Consider the following 24,574-nt stretch of genomic DNA (forward strand, 5'->3'; position numbering starts at 1 on the left):
CAAATTAAGGAATAGGATTTACGAACTGGCAAAAAAGGAAAACATAAAGAAATAGCATAAATAATAAGATAAATAAATAGGAGGAATAATTCGCGGACAGCGACCTCCAGTAGCGCTACGATATCGTTAGGATATCGTACCGATACTAGTCTAACGTCGCAAAGAAGTCGGAAATTTTCAAGTGTCCGACATCGAACGATACACTAAAAATGAATTTTAAAAAAAATCAATATATACACTGAAATTTCCATTTTTTTTCTCTAAAATAGTTTTACTCTCATTTTTAAAGCATTTCGTTTCGAAGGAGAATATCTTGTACGATAATTAGTTTCTTTTCAAATGATCCAAATTTCTCTATGTCGAACTACGTCGACAAATGCATGCCATTTCGACGTCGAACCATATCGAAATCGTTCGAACGGTACGTCGTTCTATATAGGTGTGCTACTACTACTTCACCAAGCACCAACTCTGGCCATATCGCTATATCGCAATTTACTGCCATTAGTGAGATGGGTTGGAAGTGAAGGTGCTGTCTATCGGTGGTCGCCTCGAGTTTGTTTGGGAAAATATCTTACCTATATCCTTCCTTGGGTTCGAACCCGGGACCCTGACAACAACCTTCACGATGGTAGACGAGCATCTTACCACCATGCCACTCGGGCCTATATCGGTGTGCTACTGAGGGAGTGGGGAAAAAAAGAAGTTGCGGACCGGCGAAAGATATGAAAATAAGAGAAATAATTTGCGGAACGGCGAAAACGAATAAACAGGAAAATAATTTGCAGACCAGCACCGGTCCACGGATCAACGGTTGAAAAAAAAAATGCACTAGAACGCAATCGTACATCAAACTTATTCGTTTCAATCACTATTAAAGTCTATTTAGCCCAAATTGATCATTCAAATAATCGAAGGTTATGATAAAATCTATCGATTATCATTAGAGATTTAATAACAAAACGCACATTATCGTGGAATCTTCCCAAAGGATGCATCAATGTGGTACCCCGGGTTGCGCCGCGGTTAGCAAATTAATGGATAAGAATGCAAATGCTCGATTTTCGACACCTCATGGAAGAGGCTCAAATTATGATCGATTAAGCTCATCACTCATGGGGCCATTGACACTTTTGGTTCTCACGACGTCGACGCGGAGTCCAATTCACATCATAAATAAAACACACATTAATGCGTATGTGAGGAGAAACTAAAAGAAATACGGAATCGAAAAATATGTGCATAAATATGACATTAGAGTTTCGATAGGAAAGAGAATCTAAATAATAGCTCGTAATGAGTCCCGAAAAATATTTGCTTTCTTCGGAATCAAAATATTTTCAAAATCGAAACTCGCTGCTGAAAACATCTTTGCCGAGAAATCAATACGTATATTAATGGATTCCGAAGTCTCATCAACATTTTAGCATATGCATTTCTCTGACGAATGTATGCCACACGATCAATTTACTGTTCTCAGAGGAGTGAAATAGCGGATATTCATTACCCCATGACACAATGAACACACAGTCAGTCGGTAAATCAATCTTTTCCGAACACTTAATTATGGTTTTCAGTTGACAGTAACTTCTCTGTAGTTTTGAATAGGACCCGAAGAAAAACGAGTTACGGATATTAGAATTTTAATGAACAGATGACGAGAGAGAGAGAGGCTCTGCTTCGACAAGACGAAAAATTGTTATAACGTTTATACGGTAATGTATATATGACGCGGTGAATGTGATAAATCCGGTTATTACGCTTAATAAACTGGTTATTGTGTATAATCACCGAATGTTTATGTGAGTTTTTTAAATTTCCACAAATTTATCATATTTACCGATGATTAGGCATAATATGAAGCGTCGCGTCGTTGGTGAACATGATAAATCGGAGTAAGTTCATCACATCCGCCGGTTATTATGCATAATCACCATTTCGTATTAGGAAATATGATAAATCGGTTCTATTGACATGATAAGATTTGAAATATATGACATCCATATTTTTATGGGCATCTTTTTCTCAGCCACCTCGTTGGCCATTTTGCTTGTTGTGACGTTGTATTTGTATTTGTATTATTCAAACGACAATTATAAGTCAGAGCCTAAACCGGATATAATGAACTGTGATTCAATGATTTTTTTCGAACATCCCAAAATAAGTCCTATTTGACAAATTGGAAAAAATCGGACCCCGATATAACGAACTATTTCACAAATTTTATGATCGTATTATCGAATATTTTGTCAAATTATCATTTCCTATTATTTTTTCAGCACTCGTCAAACTTACATACAGCACTTGGATATTATGAATAATCGACAGAAAAAGTGAAAAAAATTATCAAACTTATCGAAAAACGATTTGTGATTATGCATAATAACCAATTTATAACATTTACTGTAACATATATATGGATTTAAAGGGGAAAAACCTCCCCTTAATTGAATTTTTTTTTAAACGTATCCAATAGCAGATCTTTCACTACTCATATGATTCCTTTATTTCATGCTATTACTTGTCTGATAATATTCACCTTAATGACCAAAAATGCCTTTTTTGAGAGAGAGAGAGAGATAATGAGAAAATGCATTTGACCCTGAAATTAACGCAAATTATCACGCCATTATGATACCGCTAATATTGAGGCGCAATGACTGCTTCATCAGCTGCATCGTGATAATGAAAGCTGCTTGCTTCATTTGCATATTATTCAGTGCGCACGCGCGTGCGTTTGTAGGGTGGATGAAGAAATGCGTTTTAAAGGCATATTTTTAAATAACTAAAAAAAGCACCCTTCGTTATATTATTATTAAGCATAATACAGTCGACGCTCATTTTTACGAACCCTCACAGACATGAAAAATTAGTTTGGAAAACTGAGCGTCCGTAAATGGGAAAGACGTTTAAAGGAGTAGCAATATATTGTTTGGGATCCAGAAAATTAGTTCGTAAAAACGTTCCCAACTTCGAGATCGGCAATCGATTCTTCAATAGTGAGACCGGCTCGCGAATGTCTTTAAAAAGTCTCGACACAGAGAGCAACAGACCTACAACAGTAAAACCTACAATCATTAAAAACCTTGCTACAGTTCGAAAAATCGATAGCAAGTGGCAGCATTACACAGAAACAAACTTCATCTTAGGTTCACAATATGGACACACACATTCCAACATGAAGTTCCGCAGAGGAATGTGGACGAGGTACATGTCTCTGGTTTAGTAGTTCGTAAAAACGTGAGGTACGTAAATTAGATGTTCGTAAAATAGAGCGTCGACTGTAATTTGAAACAAGGGCTGGGCAAAATTTGCATGCCCAATTGGGCATGTCTGAAAAAATCAATATTTTGCATGCCCGAAAAATATTATCACTGGATTTACTTACTTGAAAAATTCCAAAATAAATTGATTCATTTAAATTAAAAATATCATAAATGATATAATTTCGAATGAAATACGAAAATTATAAAGGAATGTAGCCACCTATTAAAAATATAAAGTTAGTCAAACTGCTACAGTAGAACCTCCCTTAACGGGCACACCCCGTTAACGGAAACTTTTCGGATCCCCAGTCCCGTGGGAGAAGAGGGCTTTAATGTATTCACTCCACGTTAGCGGACACTCTCGATAGCGGACAGTAAAACGAGGCAAAGTATTTTTTTCTTCCAAACTCTAATTTGTGAATTTATGTTCATAAATCTACAATTTATCATGCTCAACGGTGATTATGTATAATCCCAAGCTTGTATTGGTAAATATGAAAAAATCCATCAATTGATTACTTGATTAACAGAACATAACTATTTTTCCTTCTGGGGGGGGGGGGGTGATACGTTTTTTCCTGCAAAATAACACTATAATCTTGGCTCAAAAGGGGGGGGGTGTTAGAACCCCAAAATCCCCCTTTGCGTACGCCAATGATTGCGACCGAATCCAAACATCGTATAAACGTGGAAGTCACATGGACGCGGGTCTACTGTATATCGTGCCTCCCCAATAGCGGACGAAAGTTTTGGTCCCATGGGGTCCCTTTATCAAGAGGTTCTACTTTATTAATAATTTTCTGCGCTGTTGGCGTCGGATAAGAAGTTATCAGGTTACAATTTATGTCACTTGTGAAATCATATCCAATTTGACCGGACCGGACTTGTGCAGGCACAGACCTAGGATAGGATGGCCAGATCATGCGACTAAGAAACCGGGACAAATCTTGGCAAAACTCGGGATATAACGCGAATTCACTGACAACGGATAAAATTTCATATCAGTACTCAAAGCCTGGGCCTACCACGGTTCATATAGTTCAGTGACCTGTTTCTACTTGCAGACCGCTGAAATTAAGTGAAGTTTTTCGCGAACCAACATAAATGGGAAGTAATAATTTGCACATAATTAGAGGAAAATATTTCATTTTTCTGAGTTATTATATTTCATATTTGTAGTTTGCTATTATAAATACGAAACTACGTAAACCTGAGAGCGTTGCTGCAATGTTCACAGACAGACAGACAGACAGAATTTAATTTTTCTCGTCGCTGCCCAGCCCAAAGGGGCTGCCTGGCGACTTACAGACTGCTCTTGCTAGCTATGAAGAGGGTTATAGACAAGTTTGTGCGTGTTTGTGTAGATGTGAAGTGCTTGTAAGTTAATAGAGAAAAAAAGACACATACAGTCCGATAAATGCTACCATCAGAATAGTAAAATACACAAAGATCAGCCAAACTTCATCAAAATGTTACTCTATGCAATAGACCAGTTGATCAGTAAAATCAATAGTAGTAAAAAAAAAACTATATATATATACATACGCATATACACACACACATACATATTATGCGATAAATGTATATTATAATGGACACAAAAATGAAATCACTTATGTACAATTCACCAAAACGCTACATAATGCACTAATGATAAAATAATAATAAAAAATAAATCTAACATACAAAAGAAGTCATAGAAAAACAAGTGTGTTAGCCGAAATTATACAAATTGGTGCAGTGCAAGATCAGTCATGTACATCAAACCACAATGCCACTCTATGCAATAGAGTTGATCGATTATTTCGATAGCAAATTAAAAGTACAAAAATATTGATACATAGACAAAGATTATACAGCTCAGTACTTCAGACCCTAACGCACCGACCATGGCACGTGCAGCACGTTTTGAGGTCTGAGAAATTTTAGTCTTTGACGTGGGTTGTAATCGACCAGTTCTCTCAGATGCTCGTATTCTGAATTCCTCATCCTTTCAAAGTGATCCTCTGAGATTTGTTGGATGTAGCTGAGGATGGTTGGAATCTTCAGGTCTTTTCTAATGTCAGCCCCTCTGATGTACTTTGGGGCACGCACAAGAGTTCTCAGTATTTTATTCTGTTGACTTTGCAGACGCTGCATGTGGGTTTTTGAAACATGAGCCCATACTGGGGCGGCGTAGGTCATGATAGGTCTAATGATTGATTTAAACAATATGACTTTGTTTTTAAGAGTTAGTCTTGCACTTGGAAATGTAATGCGTGACATCGTTCCCATGGTTTGGGTAGCCTTAGTTCTTACGTGATTTATTTGAGGAATGAAGGATAATGATTGGTTTAGAATACATACCAAATATTTCACTTCCTTCACAGGTTTTATGGCTTCTCTGCCCAGGTAATTGGTGCTCTAGTGAATTTGGTTCTTCTTGTTATCCAGATGAACTGACACTTGGCATGATTAAGCTCGACAGCATTATCCTCACACCAGTCTTCAACCTCCTCCAGAGTCTCCTGAAGATTTTCTCTGCATTTATCAGATTTTCTGTTGTTGGTGATAATAATTGCATCATCCGCAAAGAGTCCCAGTATGCCCATTTGGGGGGCAGGGAAGTCATTGATGTAGATGGAGAAGAGCTGAGGCCCAAGAACTGATCCTTGGGGAACCGAGGCTCTTATTGGACGAACAGAAGAACGAGCATTTCCATTTTTTACTAGAAAATGCCTGTCTTTAAGATGTTGAAGAACAACACGTAGTGGTCAGGAAAACCGTATTCAACAAGCTTGGCCAACAGAGTTTGTGGCCATTACTAAACATAATCCATCGGCAGAAATTAAAACATATCAACGGGTATTTTGACACATAATATTTACATCGACATGATTTCTTAAAATATTTCGTTCGTTTCTTTGCGGCATACCAGTTAGAAACCGACAAATAACTTTCCTAAAAAAAAGTTATTCCTGCAACTAGCTACTACAACACACATAGCTACTTTTCAACCATCCAACGAGAACGTAAAGAGTGGACCTAAAGTTTCCACTTTTAATTCATTCTTTCAAATCCACGAACAACGCAATTTGAGAGCCTTCTGGTTATTAAATAGGGACTATTTTTCATCCCGGATATTATTTATAACCCTGGATTTTATTATTTTTTTTCTATGACAGATAATCACTATACTTAAATGAAAACAAGATATTCTTGAAATCGAAAATAAGTCATTATATCGTGGATGAAACATATCATCGTGATCAAAAATATGTTACTCATGGCTAACGTTTAAGGTAAACGATGTATTTACATGGAATGAATTCCAGCTTATATTATTTCGCAATATTTTCAGTTCGACATACGAAGTTCATTTTTAATATCGCACGTAGAAGAAGAGGGGGAAGAAAAGAATCTTCCACATGTACCAAGATATGGAATTTCCATCAAAAGAACCTCTGAAGATATGGGAAAAAGAAACCAAACAAAATTCGAGGAGGATTCAAATTGCTTCCGGTGTTTTGAAATTCAAATTTTAAAATAACAAAGATGTTTCTCAGAGGAAAGAGAGGAAAATAAAATAAAATGCTTTAGAAACCTTATGTCATTTCCTATTTTTCTAGCCGCCATTTTGTTTTTTGGTTTTCTTCTTTAATGCTGGAGCTTCGCTTCTTATTTTACTATTGGACATACGCATGAGAACAAGGACTGTATAAATAATGTTTCACATTCCATGTCCTCAGATTCCATACAAACAGCTCATCGGACTTTCAGATCAGCAATGAAAATGACATAAAAACCGATCAAAGTATTCGCTTTTCTTTATGGGAAATATTTATGATGTTTCGTCTCTCTCTCGCGGAATACGACTGAACGAACTTTGGAAGGTACCATCATAAAATGGACGGGTTAAAGTTACAGTGGTGTAAGTCACATTTTCTTATTTTTCTAGAAATTGATATAACGTGAAAGGGGCTGTCAAAAATTCAAGAACAAATATGTTGTAATGTCACCTGGATTCTAATTTAGCATAGAGGCTTGACTTGAGGTGACTTTTTACAATGGTTTAATTTTACTGATGACGAGAATGACCTAAACCACTGTACATTTACAAAGACAATGACTTACACCACTGTGTGCCACTTATACCAGTGTATTTGCATTTTCTAATTTTTTAATTTTGAATTTAAGGAAAGTCTACTGACTTTAAATTTTTAAAGAATCTTTTTGTTTTGAATATACATTTTTTTTAATTTTGAATTTACAGATAATTTTTTAATTTTGAATTTGTGAAGAATTTTTTTTAGTTTGAATTTGTATAAAAAATTAATTTTGAATATATAGAGAATTTTCTCATTCTGAATTTAAGGAGAATTTACTAATTTTGAATTTTTGGAGGACCTTTTAGTTTTGAATGTTAGAATTTCAATTCTGAATTTATCAGCCGTAATGGAATATTTCTTTTATTGTGAATATCTGTTTGTATAATTATATTTTTACATGGATATCACGAATTAATATTGAAGGTGTGGTAAAGTGCTAAAATTTACACTCCAGAACATTGTATGATCCATGAAAGTGACATGAAAGAGAGTGAATTCAACTGAAATACTCCCAACGACTTGAGATTCTTTTCACGTCAACGCGATTTAAAAATGAAATCTTTAAATGTATTTATGGCAGATACATTCTTGACAACTTATGTATGGTCAGAAGTTGACGAATCTACACTGCGGTAGTGCCTCTCTGTTGTCTTAAATAAATTTGCAGCATCCTTGATTTGTCTGGATCAACGTAGCACATTGTTTAAAGTTACTCCATATACTTATATACTTTAAGGCAGGGGTGCAAAACCTTTTCAGTACACGGGTCAGAAATGCGGTAATTCTATCACTCGCAGACCATGGACACAGGAGTTTGCATGTATGGGGTGACCAGTATTTTACGGGACATTCCCGTAAAATTGTCCAGTATTTTCCATTATTTTCAACGAGGCTTACTTGAAGTTTTGAAAAATAATTCAGATTGTTTTCATGACTTATAAATGCCTTTGGCAATTTTTCTGGCGGTAACTGACAATTTTACATGCTTTTGACAATGTTTTGACGATAATTATCAACTTAACTTGCACTTAATGATTTTTTTTTTATTTTTTGCGATAATTGGCAGCTTTACTTGCATTTGATTTTTTTTTATAATTTGTGATATTCCGTATGGAATCCGATTCCCCTTATTTTTACAAAGGAACTATGGGCCAGGCAAGGAATTTATTGTGAAGTTTGTATTGATACTTTTCTGCAGGAACACTTTTTGTGGACCAAATGGGACGTCTTGGTGGGCCGCATTTGGTCAACGAGACAGTGGTTGTGCACTTTAAGGGGCTGTCACGACCCCTAAAACTGAGTTTTCAGAAACGGTCTTGTAAATACATCATTTGGACGCAAACCAAAGGTAAGAGATTTCGTATCAATCCGTCAATTTTTTCATCTAAAATCTGAAAGATAAAGAATTGAGTTTCAGTGTAAATGTATACATGAAAAAACACGTTGAACGCGATTTTCTCAGATCTCAGTTCTTCAGCTTTTCCGTAAGATTACAAATAAAACAACTGCACTAAAATGTATGAAAGTTTGTAATAAAATTTTTGTCATTTGTCAATAAAATGCACCTCAATTATTGATTTCTGATCATTAGCTATAATTTTATGAATTTTAAAAGTTTTAAGAAAAAACAAAAATTTCAAAAATCTGTATTCAGATTTTTGAAAAATTTCGTTTTCAAATTTCGTTTCAAAATTTCGTTTTTCTAAAAATATTTCCCCCATGATCCCCACAAGGATGGGGCTGACAGGGCTCCAGTCTGGTACCCAGGACGATTCTCAACGACTTGTTTCTTGAATACTTTTACACTGGCTCATTTACATATTTTGCTTCTTTCTTTTATTTGGAAAGAACCAATTGACCGATTAACAAAAATTTTTTAGCATTTTATTTGCAATTAAATGAAATATTTTCAAAATGATTTTTGAAAAATCGATATTTCTAAGCCTTCCAGGTCCTGATACCCCTTAAGCAAGAATGTTTCCAATGTAGGCTGTCACGGCCATCTGGTCCGTGAGTACAAATTATAATATGAATTTGATAAGTCTACCTGTAAACTTTGATCACAAAGAATCTAAAGAATTTTCAAGATGTATTTTCTTTACAAAGTTTGGGCCAATAGACTCACTCAGAAAACTCAACCTACCATCGTAGAATATTTTTCCACACGAAGAAAAGCCAGTTATGCCTATCAGGGAAAGAGTGTTTTGCCGTTTCCAACAATCGGTCAGCACATAATCTTGGGAAACTGTAGTTTGGCATTATTAGGATTCCAACAAAAAAGCAAAGGATAAGCTTTTTTTGGATAATATGGACATTTTCGGTTGACCAAATTCGCATCTTATTATATAACTTGGCGTTTCTCATTGGAAGTGCAAGAGTTTTCTCGAAAAAAAAATTTAACACAACATCGAAATCGTCCAATTATTCTGTGTCCAAGTCTGTGCACCAATAGTTTGTAACCAACGCAAACGAATAAATTATCATTATTATTACTATTATTATATTATAGTCGTAACCAAGCTGTTAGCCACCCCTGATATAATTCATCCATTTCATTATTGTCCATTAAAGCATTACAGTGAAACCTTAATATAGCGATACTCTGTGGGCTAGGAAAAATATCGTTGCAGAGGGTTTATCGTTATGTCGAGTATTGTTGCTGCGAGGTTTCACTGTATTTTTTGTTAATCAAAAATTCATTCATTAATTACTTGAATGGTCACAAATTACCATAGTTTGAGACTTACCCCGAGTGCACCCCACTTTCCATCTTCTACGCGGTAGAGATCATACGAGAACTTGAGATCCTGAGCGAATTTTTGTAGAAGGTCGATGCAGAAGCCAGAACAGCATCTGTACAGTTCTGGGTTCTTTATTGCTGCGCTATGATTAATCCTAAAATCAACGAAACAAGTGCTTTTTAATCATTGTGAGTAATGGAAAATTCAAAAAGAAAAGAAATAGATGATGACTGCAGTTTGGATTATACGCACTTAAAAAGTGACAAAATATTAACTATGTATAAAACACGCTAAAATATATACTAAAGAAACGCAGAAATATGCATTGAAAGATACTGAAATATTGCACTGAAAAATACCGAGATATACCACAAAATTAAAAATATGCGCAGAAAATGAGAAAAAAAACATCCCTTATCATATGCCGAAGTATGGCTCTGAAAATGAAAAGTATATGCAAAAAAAAAAAAAATTGAAAATGTCGAAGGAAAATGAAAAAACACAATTCGTGAAAATGGTGAGAATGTGTATTTAAAAATATCGAAACGAAATACGCATAAATAAAAATATGCCTTAAACTGCAAAATATGTCTTAAAGAGCATGTATAAGTATACTGAAAAATAAACGGGAATAAAAAAAAATATATATATGCATTTAAAAATGCCAAAGTTTTCCTATTCTGTTGATATTGTTCATTATTTTGAATTTTAAAATCAGCCGTAGAGTTTTCATCATCCATATAACACTAGAACGACGGTAGCTGTGTTCATTTTGACCGCTGTAGGGAAAAAATCAATATAAATTATTTTTCTTTGCCGAAACTTCTTCAAACACTATCTGTTCAGTCTTTTTGACTTATTTCTGCTATAAACCCATGTTCATGTACTAATTTTGGACAAAAGGACTTGTTATGACAAAGACTGATCTCGTGTTTTGTTACTTTAGAAAGAGGGGGTTTGACTATGAGTTTTTGAGCTCGTGTAATTTGCGGCTTCATTTTCACTTGGCAGACCACCAGCAAATTGTGAGGTATAATACGCTTGAGAAATTCGCGAAGAAATTGCATGTGCGGAATGAAAAAAAAGAAAACAACTCGTGAATAGCCAAAAGTCTAAGCCAAAAGCCTAAAAGTCCAAAAGCCTAAAGTCTTTCTCGTGAATGTGAAATACATTCGTGAGACAACGCGTTTCGATGCAGCACCTCTTCTATCTCTAGGAGGTGCTGTTCGATGCCGATCACATTGTGTACTGAATGAATTTAAGCATTGAGAGGTCTACATTTTCTCTACTTACGAACTATAGAATTATTTTTTGCTCGATCGAAAGCACGATATGTGGTAAAATGATGGCTCCTCACATCATTGTCGTCAACGCCATTTTCCCCATCCAGATATTTTAAAAACTTCCGAAATTGCATAGCAGAATTATTTTCATTTTGATCGGAGAGAAACTCATATACAGTGTGCAGAGCAAACAGGGGGCATGGCACTGGTGAACCGTTGATCCTAGAGGCATACTTCCAATTATAAAAAGTTGAGAAATAACGTGTAGTACATAGATATGCCATTCATTATTCAAGCGGTTGTGAAGTTATTAAAATATAAAACAAAATAATTTCACAGTTCCCGTGTGCTTCCAAAACCCAATTAGATAGTTGTTGACCTGTCTCTCCTGATGCAAACAAAAAAAAATCCATATCTAAATTCAAAAATACCGTTTTACTTGCATTTAATCAATTTTCCTTTCTTTTTTGAATTCGAATATCTCAGTGAATATTTAACTTAGAAACGTGGATTTTTTTTTTTACATCAGGAGAGTGTAACAAGTTTCTAACTGGGTTTTTGGGCATACGGGGACTGTATAAAAAGTTAACTACTATACAACCTCTTGCAACATGAATGCAATATCTGAGTGCTACACATTATTTAGATACTTTTTCTAACTGGAAATTCTTCTAGGATCAATGGTTCGCCAGTAAAATCCCATACCACGATTTGCTCTGCACTCTGTATAGTTTTTTAACACTCATTTATTATGTGCTACATCATCGCACTTGACTCCCACGTTTTAGTTCGTACTGTGTTGGCAACCAAACTTTAAAACATAAATGTAGATATCATTCCATTCCCACGGCTCATTTAACCAATCAAATTAAAGAGTTTCTTTTCATAACGTAGAAGTACCTCTTAGTTGCATTCACTTTCATTGCGGCCGTTCTATGTGTAGGATTGATTTGATCGAAATAATCATAATGAAAATTTAGTACCTTAATAAGTCCCTGTTGGCCGTCCCTTGGCCTCAAGAGAGCAAGTAGAGATGACAGTACCTTGGTATGTCCTATTTCTTCTTGTGTGCGTGTGTGGGGCATATTCGGGAAATCCATTCTTAATTATTGTGAATCATGTGTATTAATTAACTGATTTAATTTAACATCTGTTTAAAATGTTCGTGTAATTATATTTGAGTAATGACCTTTAATACATATTGAAATGCTCAAGATATTAAATTAAAATTGTAAATCCTACATAACGTTTATGTTTCGGTTTTTTAATTGTGTTTGTACGTTTTGTTTCTAATAAATGAATGTCGCGATCCGGCCTCGCGACATCATCCAATGGGGTCCCGCAGACAGGGATCTTTGATGGGTGCTCTGAGGTCTCTACAGAGTGAATTTATATGGTGAAGAAGCAAAAAGTGATCAGAACAGTCTCGGCCATGGGTGAAATCATGAAAAATGAAGATTCCTTTCGTCGTGCAACATTGTAAAAGCGCAAAGATCACCAGAAGTGCCAAATGAATAACATACTATGACGAGCTTTCTCAAAAAAAGTGCTTTTGAATGGTGGAAAATTGGTACTGGAGAGAAGCATACACCATGATAGAACATTTCCCTCAAAAATATGATGTACTGAATTCCCTCTATATTAATATTCGCATAAGAAGACCTTCCATTTCAGCATGTTTTGCAATCGCATCAGCTAAATATCTGTATAGCGGTCAAAATGATTCGTTCACAAAGTTCGCCGTTTCAATTATCAATTATAAAGAAGACTGACTGATAGCACAAGAACAGTATAATGCCGTGGAAATCGAATGATTTCAATTGTGGATGAAATCGATTATAAATTGTATCTGATTTATTATTGATTTTAATATGCGATTTTTTTTAGGACTTTATATTTGAATTAAGATTTAATATGTAATATAGGATTATATGCTTGATTTCCGATTGTATACGTAGATTGTGATCCCGCAACTGATTTTATACTTAGATTATGATTTTATACGTAGATTATGATGTTATACTTAAATTATGATTTTATACGTAGATTATGATTTTATACGTAGATTATGATTTTATACGTAGATTATGATTTTATACGTAGATTATGATTTTATACGTAGATTATGATTGTAATGTATATTTTGTAATGTATACTTTTTATGAATAAATTGCCAGAGGTATCCAGTCCGTGAGGACAATGAGCCGATATTGCCATATGGCGATGGGTATCTTTCGGTTTGATGGTCAAAATGATTGTCACCGTCGTAGTGGGTAAAACTTCCTTTTACCATCATACTAAGAAACCTAGATCATTTATATTTTAGGAATTTAAGAGCCTTAACAAGACAAGTCATGAAACTTCAATAAACCCTGAGGTAAACCGTTTGGTTGTAATTGCATGTCAAAATAGCTATGTAGTGAAAATGACAGCTTCGATCGTTCTAGTGATAACACGTGTGTTCACTCACCCGACATATCTGTGATCAGGAGCAACTCGACATCTGACAGATCGGCTCGTTTTACATTCTCCAGTTTCATTGTCAGGTGGCAGGATGTTGACGTAAGGCGGTTCTTCGAGGAACACAACCTTCAGGTTGAACTTTTCCGGAACACCGGGTGGAGGAACGGGCGAATTCCCGGGCCAAACGATGTCCTTGATATCCAAGATCCCATCTTTCCAGACACCTATCTGACGGGTAGATTCAGCATGAAGTAAGTATATACAGAAATATATGCTGCATTAAAGATATTGAAGGCTATATTTCTTCCTGGAAGATTTTCTTAGAATTACTGTGTAGAACTTGGTCAAGAGTGTTTAATGCTTTTAGATAACAATATAAAAAAATTGTTGGAATCACACAAGCATATCGCAGCTTGAACATTATTGGGGAAAAATATAATTTTTTTACTACTATTTCTAGTACGAATTCGACGGATGTTCGAAATGTTTTGCTAATATTCTGAGGGAATTTTTTAATACAATTGGCCTCGGTTAAAACGGATATCAACGGTTTCAGCACATAATATCCGTGCCAGAATGGTACAGTGGTAAGATGCTCGTCTACCGATTTACGGATGCTACGCCCCCGATGTTTCGCTCCTAGAAAGTTTCGTCCCTGGTGCATTTCACCCCCTGACCTTTCTCCTGCGTTGATCGTATGAATGATCAAGTGCGTGATGTATGAGTAACCAATTTGGCGACGGTCACTCACTCATTTACTCATAAAGTCACTCATACAGCTAATCATACATTCACTTGGCGAATCATAATCACTCACTCACTCACATGGTCACCACCCAATCACTTGGCCATTCACAGTTAGTCTCTCACCCACTTATATGGCCACTCATACGGTAACTCACCATAATCACTTGGTTATTCACACACTCAGTCACTCAATTGATCACTCACACGGTCAGTGCAAGTGAAATCTCAGAGGCTAAATTTACGGGGGCGAAACGTACCAGGATTAAAAATGACGGGGCAAAATTTATGTGGATCCTCCTCATCTACCACCACGGGCGAAGATACGGTGGGCATGGGGGGAAGCAAAGGTGGCGCCGACTGATCTAATGTATATGTGTATACATGAACTGACATCATCATCATCCCGCCCCCAGCAATCATCATTGTGCCCCCCACGCTTTCATGTCAATCTCCGCCTACGTCTACCGCCATTAAGGCTACCGTCTGGACCCCCTGAGTCGACCACCAGTAGATTACGGCTTCATTTCCTCCCCAACTCGATCGGTAGTAAATTGGTATATGGTGATATGTGACCTGAGGCGGTGCTTGATAAATAGTAGTAGCACACAATATATCCGATTAAGCGGGGTATTCCCATTTCACACTGTTAGTATAGTTTTTAAAATGTCTTATTATATTTCAAGAAAGATGTACTGTCCACTTGTTAATACAAGATATACCGAAGAACTGGCTAATTATGGAGATACTGATTTTTGGAAAAATTTCATCTCTGCCTCTACCCAGGTCCCTCAATTGCTAGTCGAACGCTCTACCAATATTCAGCTATATTACTACTTTACCGCACACTAATTCTGGTCATATATCACCATACGGCAATTTCCAACCAGTGGAGTTGCGTAGGAAAAGAACGCGCCATCTATCGGTAGTCGACCCAGAGTGGAAGGTAAAGAACTTGTTTCTGATGTTTTTCCTCGGATTCGAACCCATGGACCATGACGGTAATTTTCACGGCTCTATTATAGCTTAGTTGACGCGTCCGAGTGGTGCGTCTTACCATTGCACCACTCGGACGCGTCAACTACGCTGTAATTAAAAACAATATTTTACTTTGGAGCCGTATATATATACATTGAATGGTACAGTGCGATGGCCGTTAGCTCTTATATACATATGTGAAAGTATGTATGTATGTTTGTTCTTCATACAAATCTAAAGTTGTAGACCGATCGTCGCCAAATTTTGCATATACAGTCGAATCCAGTTATAACGAACGCTAAGAGAACGGAGGAATTACTTCGTTATAACGAAATTTCGTTATAATGGAATTACAGGTTACCTAGGATTGTTCCTGTGCAAACTTATTAGGGGGATTAGAAAAGTGTTCGTTAAAACGAGATTTTCGCTATAACTGTATTCGTTAAAACGGGATTCGACTGTATACCAAACAGAACCGGGATTGAACCGTAGGCTACTTTAAAAGTTCGTCAGAGCTGGGCAAATGCCCGAAATGGGCGAAAAACCATCGTGCAATAATGGTTCCTGGGCCCCAACAGTAACTTTCAAAATGTATACGTCGGTTACTGTGGTTCCCTAACAATGCGTTTCAGACATGTATATGCCTTTACAATGGTTTGTCACATCTTTTAATGCTGCCATTATAAGTTCACTCCTTCATAATGGTTTGTCACTTTTGCAATCCTCCCAGTAATTGAAGAAAATTGCCGAGTATTTTTGCTAGTAATTCATGTTTTTTTTTTTTTCAAAAATCGAAAAAAATTCAATTTTTATATATTAGCAATTTCAATTTTCCTGAACATCAGTCAACATGTTGTCATTTTTGTTTCTATCTCGCACCCCAAAATATGCTCTCAAGAACCACTGCTGTAGGGTCAATAGTTCACCAGTAATTTGCGGCAAAAGGGGTTAGTCTGAATTGCAATATCTGATATTGTCAGAAGTTTTTTTATTCTATATATTAACGGGTAATTTTAACATTGTCTCTATGACAATGTTAAAATTACCCGTTCGTTCCAGATCTTAACCGTTCACTCGGGATATCCGTGTTTATCCGTTATTGGATTCAGCTGGAGCCGACTGTATATTCTACTAAAATTCTTATTTTTGTGAAAGTCAATAATGTTTAGAGGAATATCTATGAAATCATCACCTTTTCCCATGAGCCATAATTGTTGAGATTGAGCACCTGTAACTCCACATTTCGTAACGAGCCATCCATGTTGAATTCGATTTGTGGGCCGAATTTCGGTTTCACTGAAACACTGCGCAGATACCTATGTAAAATATTTGAATGTCTTATACAGGGTGTTCCAAAATTCGCGAACATCACAGAATATTATTATTACTTTTTTTCAAATTATTATGAAAAATGCATTAAACTTATGAATTGAAACATTACCTTGAATAAAAGTTGAAAAAAAACTTGGAATTTACAATAAATATTGAAAATGTTGGCTTTTTTCACAGACACATAGGGACATTGTTGTTTGCCAGATTACTCGAGATATAACATCTGACATTGCTCGAGAAGAAATAACATCGGATATTGCATTAATGCAATTATTTTTGAGTTCATTATTGTATCTGGAGTATTGTAGTGTGCCATATTTTAGAGGGCGCATGCGGCGAACAGTGTTTATTGTGCATTAACTACCACACGTTTTTCTATCATCCTGTGCTGATCTGAATTTTTTTCTTTTCCACCTAAAGTTCCTAAAATGATGTATAGATGGCATACGCCGTTTATTTATTTTTTTTATTATTTATCTATTTTGTAATATCTACCAGATTTGGTAGCTCTATATTGGACGAGTGTATATTGTTAAAACCGGGATTATACTATAAAAATGTGATAAAGGATCTTTTACAAAACTTGAAAGAAACAACCATTATATGGTTACATTTGCTCGAATGTAGCGGACACGTTTATTGGTTGCATTATCAAGTTTTATAAAATAACTTTTATAAAACTTTTTTACTATAATACCGGTCTAAGTGGTGGTAGAGTGCACCCAATTACTATTTTTGTGATTGTAGGTTAGAATCTAGGTTCTGTGTTTGTATCGCACCTTCTTTTCGATCCACCTTATTATACAGTAAAATCTGTACAAAAAGGAACGTCAAAAGACTAAATTATTATGTCATTTCAGGCTAGAATTACACAATAAAAGTTCATTCGTAAAACTTAAAAAATGCAACCAATATGTGCATCGGTTATATTCGAGCGGATGTAACCAACACTCTTACTGGTTCCAGAATTTTTGAAAAGAGAAAAATTCAAATGCCTTTGCGGTGAAACGAATCCGCGTCCTTTCACTTTCCGGGTGAACGCCCTAGCCACTAAACTACAAAGGCGATGAATCTCTCAATCTTTCCTTGGAGCTCGTGTGTAGTGAAAGGGACCGTACATGGACGGCCGGACCTTACTCATGCCAAGCTCACAACTGCTGATGCTGCCACCAGATGGCGACTTATGAAAGGATGACATCACTTTCCGCTATCCATACAAAGTTTTAACAATTGGCTGTTGAGATTAATTTTCTCTCTTTCCAAAAATTCATCTTTGTTGTCAAGCCAGTTGTTAAAACGAGTGTAGGTCGATTGCGCCGAAGATAAACCGTTTATGCTAAGAAATATGTCGATTGCGATCACCCCGATTTCCAGACTCAGCGCAATCGGCCTGTTGGGGCAATACATTGGAAGTCGAAACACTCCCATTTTCGGCGCAATCGACCGAGCCCCGTTAAAACCCTTTGTATGGATAAATGAGACAGACGTCATCCTCTCATAGGTTCCATTGTATAAGTTTGAATGTATATCTATTTTTTTTACATTGCTGTTGTGAGAGAAGCATTTCTCCGGCTATTTTCGCAACCTAACAGTTGAACTATATTTAAGGAATAATAATTGTCCATTTGCCCATTATCGAGAACAAACTCAACACCTATAGAAAAAATTTTGTGAATAGTATCTCGCATAACTGTGAACGGACGATTGTAAATCTTTTGTAAGGCTATTCCATTAAACTTTTATCGCCGCGTCAACATGGAAAATTTCATCTTTCGATTGCGCTAGCTGCCACTAAAATTCTTCCATTGGCATCGATTTAGCAATCTAGAGAAACATAAGTTTATAGAAGACCCTTCAGAACACGTAATAAAGTATAAATTGCCTTCGACAATATCGCGATAGAAAGTGCACATCCCTTCAAAAGAAAAAGACGTTTTACCGACTTCACACGAATGGTATTGGAAGACGTTATTAGTTAGGAAAAGAACAGTTTTTTCCCCCTTTCGAGCGTTTCAGTTTCGTATCCGTCGATATGTTATATTATTGTTGTTGTTATTATTATTATGGTACCGATTATTATTTCATGATGCTATAAACACTGCCACTTATTTAACCGTTTTCCCGTATTTGAAGTGTTTCTTTGTGATACGAATTCAGATCAACCTAATGGGAAAAAGATTTAGATTTTTGATAAATCGCAGTAATTCCCCCATAATTGTACAGAATATTTTACATATTTTGAAGAATCTTGACTGTGCGGTGAAAGAGGTTCAAACGTATCTGATAATGTCATAATAAAACTGTCCATAATTACAAAATGATCATGAATAGATGATGATCAGAAATAAAGTCATATTTCTCAAATTTTAAATTTGTCCAATCGTGAGCCATACAGTTGCACTTTTGACTAAACGTACATGATCTTGAAATAATTGTTTTGATTAACCTTAACTAAATAATCTTATATTCAAAATTCCTAGTTGTTTATCTTTCTGACCTTTTGGAATCCCTAAAGTGTCATCATGTCAAATCATTCAAAAATTATTGAGCTAGACGTATACGCAGGGTAACTAAGCTGATGGTCAGAACTGTAAAGGATAATACAATTTAGCCTAAACAAACAACTCTCACCGTACAATTTGGGGTCAAAAGGCAAGCGGTGAGCCGTGAGAGAGTGCTTTCTCTGAGGGATGGGTTAGTCATTTGTGGCATCCCGAATCTCTCGATTTGTACTAATACTACTAGTACTAAACCAAACATACACCTCGTCTACATTCCTCTACAGATTTTCTATCGAATTGGTACACGTGAAGATTTCACGTCACAACCTGACGTGAAGTTTGTTTCTGTGTAATGTTTGTTATGTGCAGTGCTGCCATCTGCCATCATTTTTTCTAACTATGAGTGAAGTGTAATGATTTAACCACTGTATTTCTGTGGGCCTATTGCTCTCTGTGGTGAGACTTTTTAACTCGGAGACTCGCATTCGTACCTTAAAGTTGAGAAGGTATTGGTCTATTACGAATAGATTCATACTCATATTCATAAATAGCATATGCTTAAAAAAAAGTTGTGTTTGATGCGCCTACATCACGCTGTCAGATTGTGGCACTTTATTTATTTTTATTTTTTTGATTCCATTTCACTGTTGAACAACGACGAATGGTACATCTTCAACCGGTAGTGCCGCGCGTCGAAAGAAAGTTTTCATGTTTAAACTGAATTTTTGGTGGATCGTGTCATGTAAGGTCACCTCTTTCACTGGACTTGTAAGCACAGGAATTTTTTCCTTGGGGCTATCTTGTGCTAAAAATGTGTTATATCCCGATAATCAACATACGATAGACTAACTCAATACCAACATCATTAATTCAGTTCAACATTATTTTTTTTTTCGCAGACTTCGTACAGTTTCGAGCAATTTCTGATAAAAGAAAAAAAAAATGACTCTATGTGTCTGTGAAAATGGCCAACATTTTCAACATTTATTGTAAATTCCAAGTTTTTTTAACTTTTATAAAAATAAATGTTTCAATTCATAAGTATAATCTGTTGATTTCTGTTAAATAGTTCATATTCATTTAAAAAAAAGCATTCGTAAACTGAAGTGCGGGAATTTTGAAACACCCTGTAGATATACAGTATATATCACTTCGAGAAGATGAAATAAAATTTCATTCCATAATTATTCTAGTTTCAATGTAATGTCGAATGTTTCAAAAATTTAGGAATGAGCAAATTTGTGTAACGAAATAAATATACTGTAGATTTTACAGCAAAAAAATTAGGGTATTCTATGTCGTACAGTACTATTCCATCGGAACTTGGTGTATACGCTATATGGACCATGAAAAAAATGTAAAATGCAATAAAAATAGAGCCACTTTCTCACCTGGTCGTCGAAAATTGAACTATTTTTTTTTATTTCCTAAATTTCTCTCCCATGGTCTTATTAAGATATTCAAAAAATGTGGCTATATTCGGATAACTTTCGGTACTTTAAGCAGTTTTGGAGGAAAACTGCTGAAAGTACGGTAAATTTAACACTTTCAGCGGTAATCCCGATATATCTAGTCAACTTTATCCGCTTTATTTCAGCCAAACCGGAATATTTCACCTTGTAAAAAACGCGTTGAAGGGGGATCAACTGGAGTCAGCTCTAAGGTTAGATAATAGAACGGACGAGGGTCAGTTGCACTGCTCGCTGAACCTGTCAATCAAATCCGAGGGTCAATTGCACTGGACTCCTTTCTTATCAGATGGGTTAGTTGTACGGGAGGGGGATAGATTAGATTCACTGAACCTAATCTTATGCCATTATATTATCTATACTAGTTGTTTATCTTATCTATAGTGCTGTTGGAACTAGTATGTTCTAGTCATAGCTTTCTCGCGTAGACTTTTTCTCAAGTGTCCCGTGTGTTACGCTTTACCTTCGTTTGAAAAATGAAATTCATGTACAAGGTGTAAAAGGACGCAAATTAGAAGTGTATGAAAATTTCAAATTTTATGAAGAGTATGAAACTCAAGATGGCTGCATGTGGAGATGCGTTAAACGTACTTTAATGCAAATATATATTTGGAGGAAAATTCGACGGTAATTTTGAAATTGGATTTTCACCGCAATCATCAGCCTAAGAAGAATTTGAATAAGCACATAATATTTCTAACAGTGCGAAACGAAATCGGTTAGCGATTTTATTGAGCGACCCTAGAAGTTAACGAGGAAAGAAATTAGTGGTGAGCTCTCAGGCTATGCATAAAAACTAAACTTGAAGACTTGCAATGTGTGACAAAAAAATATAAGTAGAGACAAGCTTTAGTGCTGCTCCTCATTCCAATATCTATGCATTTATAGCAGTTATCGAACAATTCTACGTTGATTTTTATGCATTAAAAAACAGTGGTCATATCGTGAAGAAGATGACAAACAAGAAATTTGAAAAGTTGATGGAAAACATAGGAAACTCATGAGATACTAATATTTGAAAGCTATTTCATATTATGGATACAATAACAATCCAAAGAAATTATGTTATACGATAAGAGTCTCGTCCCGACATAAGACAAGAAAATTTAAACCCTCAGAACTGATTAAACCCGCCAGTGACTGTGTGCCACTGCCAGTCCTAATCCTGGGTAAAGTGTGAAAAGAAAATAAATGCTCAGAGGGTACGCCTACCTTCCAGTGCAACTGTCCCATCCCCAATAGAACGAGCAAGAAAAATAGACTGTGTGTGTGTTTTTCCCCCCTTTCTTTCAGCACTGTAAAGAAATATACGCTCAGTATATGTTATAATACAAAAAGATTTTTTTTTTCCAATTAAAAAGTATTTCTCTTCCCAGGAAACCACACGTGTCATGGCAGGTGATTTTGTATCATAGTGATGAAAATAAAAGCGATAGATAGATGAATTTTCTTGTTCGGGAGGAAAGCAGTTATCAACTCGCAATCGGGAAAAAAATAATAATAATTCTTGAAAATAGGTGGCGATTTGTGAAGGTTTCACAATTTCAAATGTGGCAGTTATAATGTGTATCAGGAAAATGTTAAAAACCGCTTAAAGGGTCAATTATAATCACCATGTACTTAACATTTCTTGACATATTAGCGTTCAAAATGTTTCGTCACACAACTTTTTGCGAATGTACCCAGTATCGTGAGATAATTTGAAAGACGTATCCACATCAAAATAATTTTCAAATACTAACCGGAAGAGTATTTCACCCCTATTCCATTTGGACGGGCCTGATCCAACGCAGCTCAGATGAGGTTTCAGGTCATAGCGCCAGTTCTTTCGCTCCCTGAGGTACAGGTCGAGTCCATGGGCAAAGACTTGAATAGCTCTCTCTAGTTCATCTAGAAGGCGATTGTGCGTGGTATTGAAATGAACAGCTGGAGAGAAGAGTAGTTTGATAGAAGAAAAGAACATCGTAAATATCAATTCAGAATATGTATATCATTATTGATTAGCGCATTCATTACGTTCCAAATAATCTTAGAAGTCTATAGAAAAAGTTCCTGGTCTGAAGCTGCGGAAGAAAATATTTTATCAGATAAATTAAATTATTTTGGTTAGGATTTTTATGACCTAAAAATCGACGATAAAATATGCATTTATGCCCTAAAAAAAACTTATACCGTGAAAACCAAAAAATTTGCTTTTATGAATAGACTGACCATATTTCCTCGAGGAAATTACAGGAAATCATAATTGTTATAATTATGGTTACAATTATTAATTCAATTATTGTCCAAAATGATGCCAAACACACACAAATAAAACTAACAATTAGCACTGTCACCGAAAAATCGCCAATCATTACAAAAATGATGTCAAAGGCAAGTAAAATTGTCGATTATTGCTAATATAATTGAAAAATTGCCAACGTGGGAAATGAAGCTAGTGAAGAGTGGGCTTGAGGAAAAAAATCCTTTTCATTATTCTTTTGAAATATGCAAAATAATGCTTAATAAATATGCATTAAATTCTACAAATCATGGAAAAATGCCTCAAAATTACTGAAAAATCATGTCAAAATGCCTTAAAATTACTGAAAAATCATGTCAAAATGCCTTAAAATTACTGAAAAATCATGTCAAAATGCCTTAAAATTACTGAAAATCACGAATATGCATAAAAATAACGAAATATGCAAAGTCTTAGAGAAATCCGAGCCCTACAAACTGTATTACACTCAAAATATTTTCAAAGAAATAAAATACGTTCATTCTCCGATAAAGAACCCTTTATTTGGCTTGCCCAGTTCTTTCAACGCTCTGAAGAATTCGAATCTGTGTAGAACTGTGATCACTAGGTCTAGAATTTCTACGACTTTGCATATTTCGATATTTTTACGTGATAGAGCATATTTTATTTATGGTTTTCAGTAATTTTAAGTTATTTTGGCACGATTTTTGAATAATTTTGAGGCATTTCTCACGATTTCCAGAATTCAAGGCATTCTTCCATACTTTGGAACATTATTTTGCTCATTTCAACATAACAATGAAGAGGAATTTTTCCCCCCAAGTGCAACTGTAAGCGCTGACTACGCGCATAGCAGATCAGCTGGAAGAAAGAAAACACAGGGAGAAAACAAATTAGGGAAATCCGTTTCTGAGAGGAAACAATTCTTCTCGCATCAATACACCCTTCCAAGATTGCCTGATAAACTCAAAAAGGTATCGCGCGTTCATCTTCTGAAAAAATTTAATCAAAGATCATCAGTAAATGAAGATGGAAGGGGGGAAAAGGTGACTTAAGCAAATTGAACGAGATTAAAGCAGCACGTCCTAGAGATAGAAGTGACGTCAGTAATTAGTCCATTTTCCCTCAGTATATTCAGGAGAAAAATTCCCTGCTCGAGCCAGTATCATCGTTATGAGGAAAAGAAATGATTGGAGTCAGAATTGGCGATTTCTATGCCCCACATCCAATCACTATGAGGTATTTGTGAGCCAATCAATAAGATTCTACGCCAAAATAAGAAGAAACGAAATAGGATGCTGTGTTTCAAAATGTGGCAAACTTGCTAAGTAGTCTGAATTACGTTTAGGTAGTTTACATGACGTTTATGACAAACAGTACAGAGACCTTCTATCTCCAGGAGGTGCTGATTAAAACCCGTAACCTTCGTCGTGAGAGTCCCATAGTCTACCTACAACTCCACAACAG

General features: G+C 35.7%; 1 protein-coding gene across 1 annotated transcript in view; it reads right to left on the reverse strand.

The window, feature by feature from the left end:
- LOC149082556 (glutamate receptor ionotropic, NMDA 2B-like) overlaps positions 1–24,574 on the reverse strand; it is a 226,025-nt gene that overhangs the window by 56,082 nt on the left and 145,369 nt on the right. Inside the window, exons 5-8 of the mRNA XM_089235799.1 lie at positions 22,608–22,791; positions 16,756–16,879; positions 13,849–14,069; positions 10,102–10,249 (exon numbers count right to left, since the gene is read on the reverse strand). Coding sequence (XP_089091925.1) covers positions 10,102–10,249; positions 13,849–14,069; positions 16,756–16,879; positions 22,608–22,791 — 677 coding nt within the window. The remainder of the gene's footprint in view (positions 1–10,101; positions 10,250–13,848; positions 14,070–16,755; positions 16,880–22,607; positions 22,792–24,574) is intronic.

Source organism: Pholcus phalangioides, unplaced genomic scaffold, assembly GCF_987345545.1.
Source record: "Pholcus phalangioides strain wild (caught in Gottingen) unplaced genomic scaffold, Ppha-v1.0 ptg000009l_1, whole genome shotgun sequence".
NCBI lineage: Eukaryota > Metazoa > Arthropoda > Arachnida > Araneae > Pholcidae > Pholcus > Pholcus phalangioides.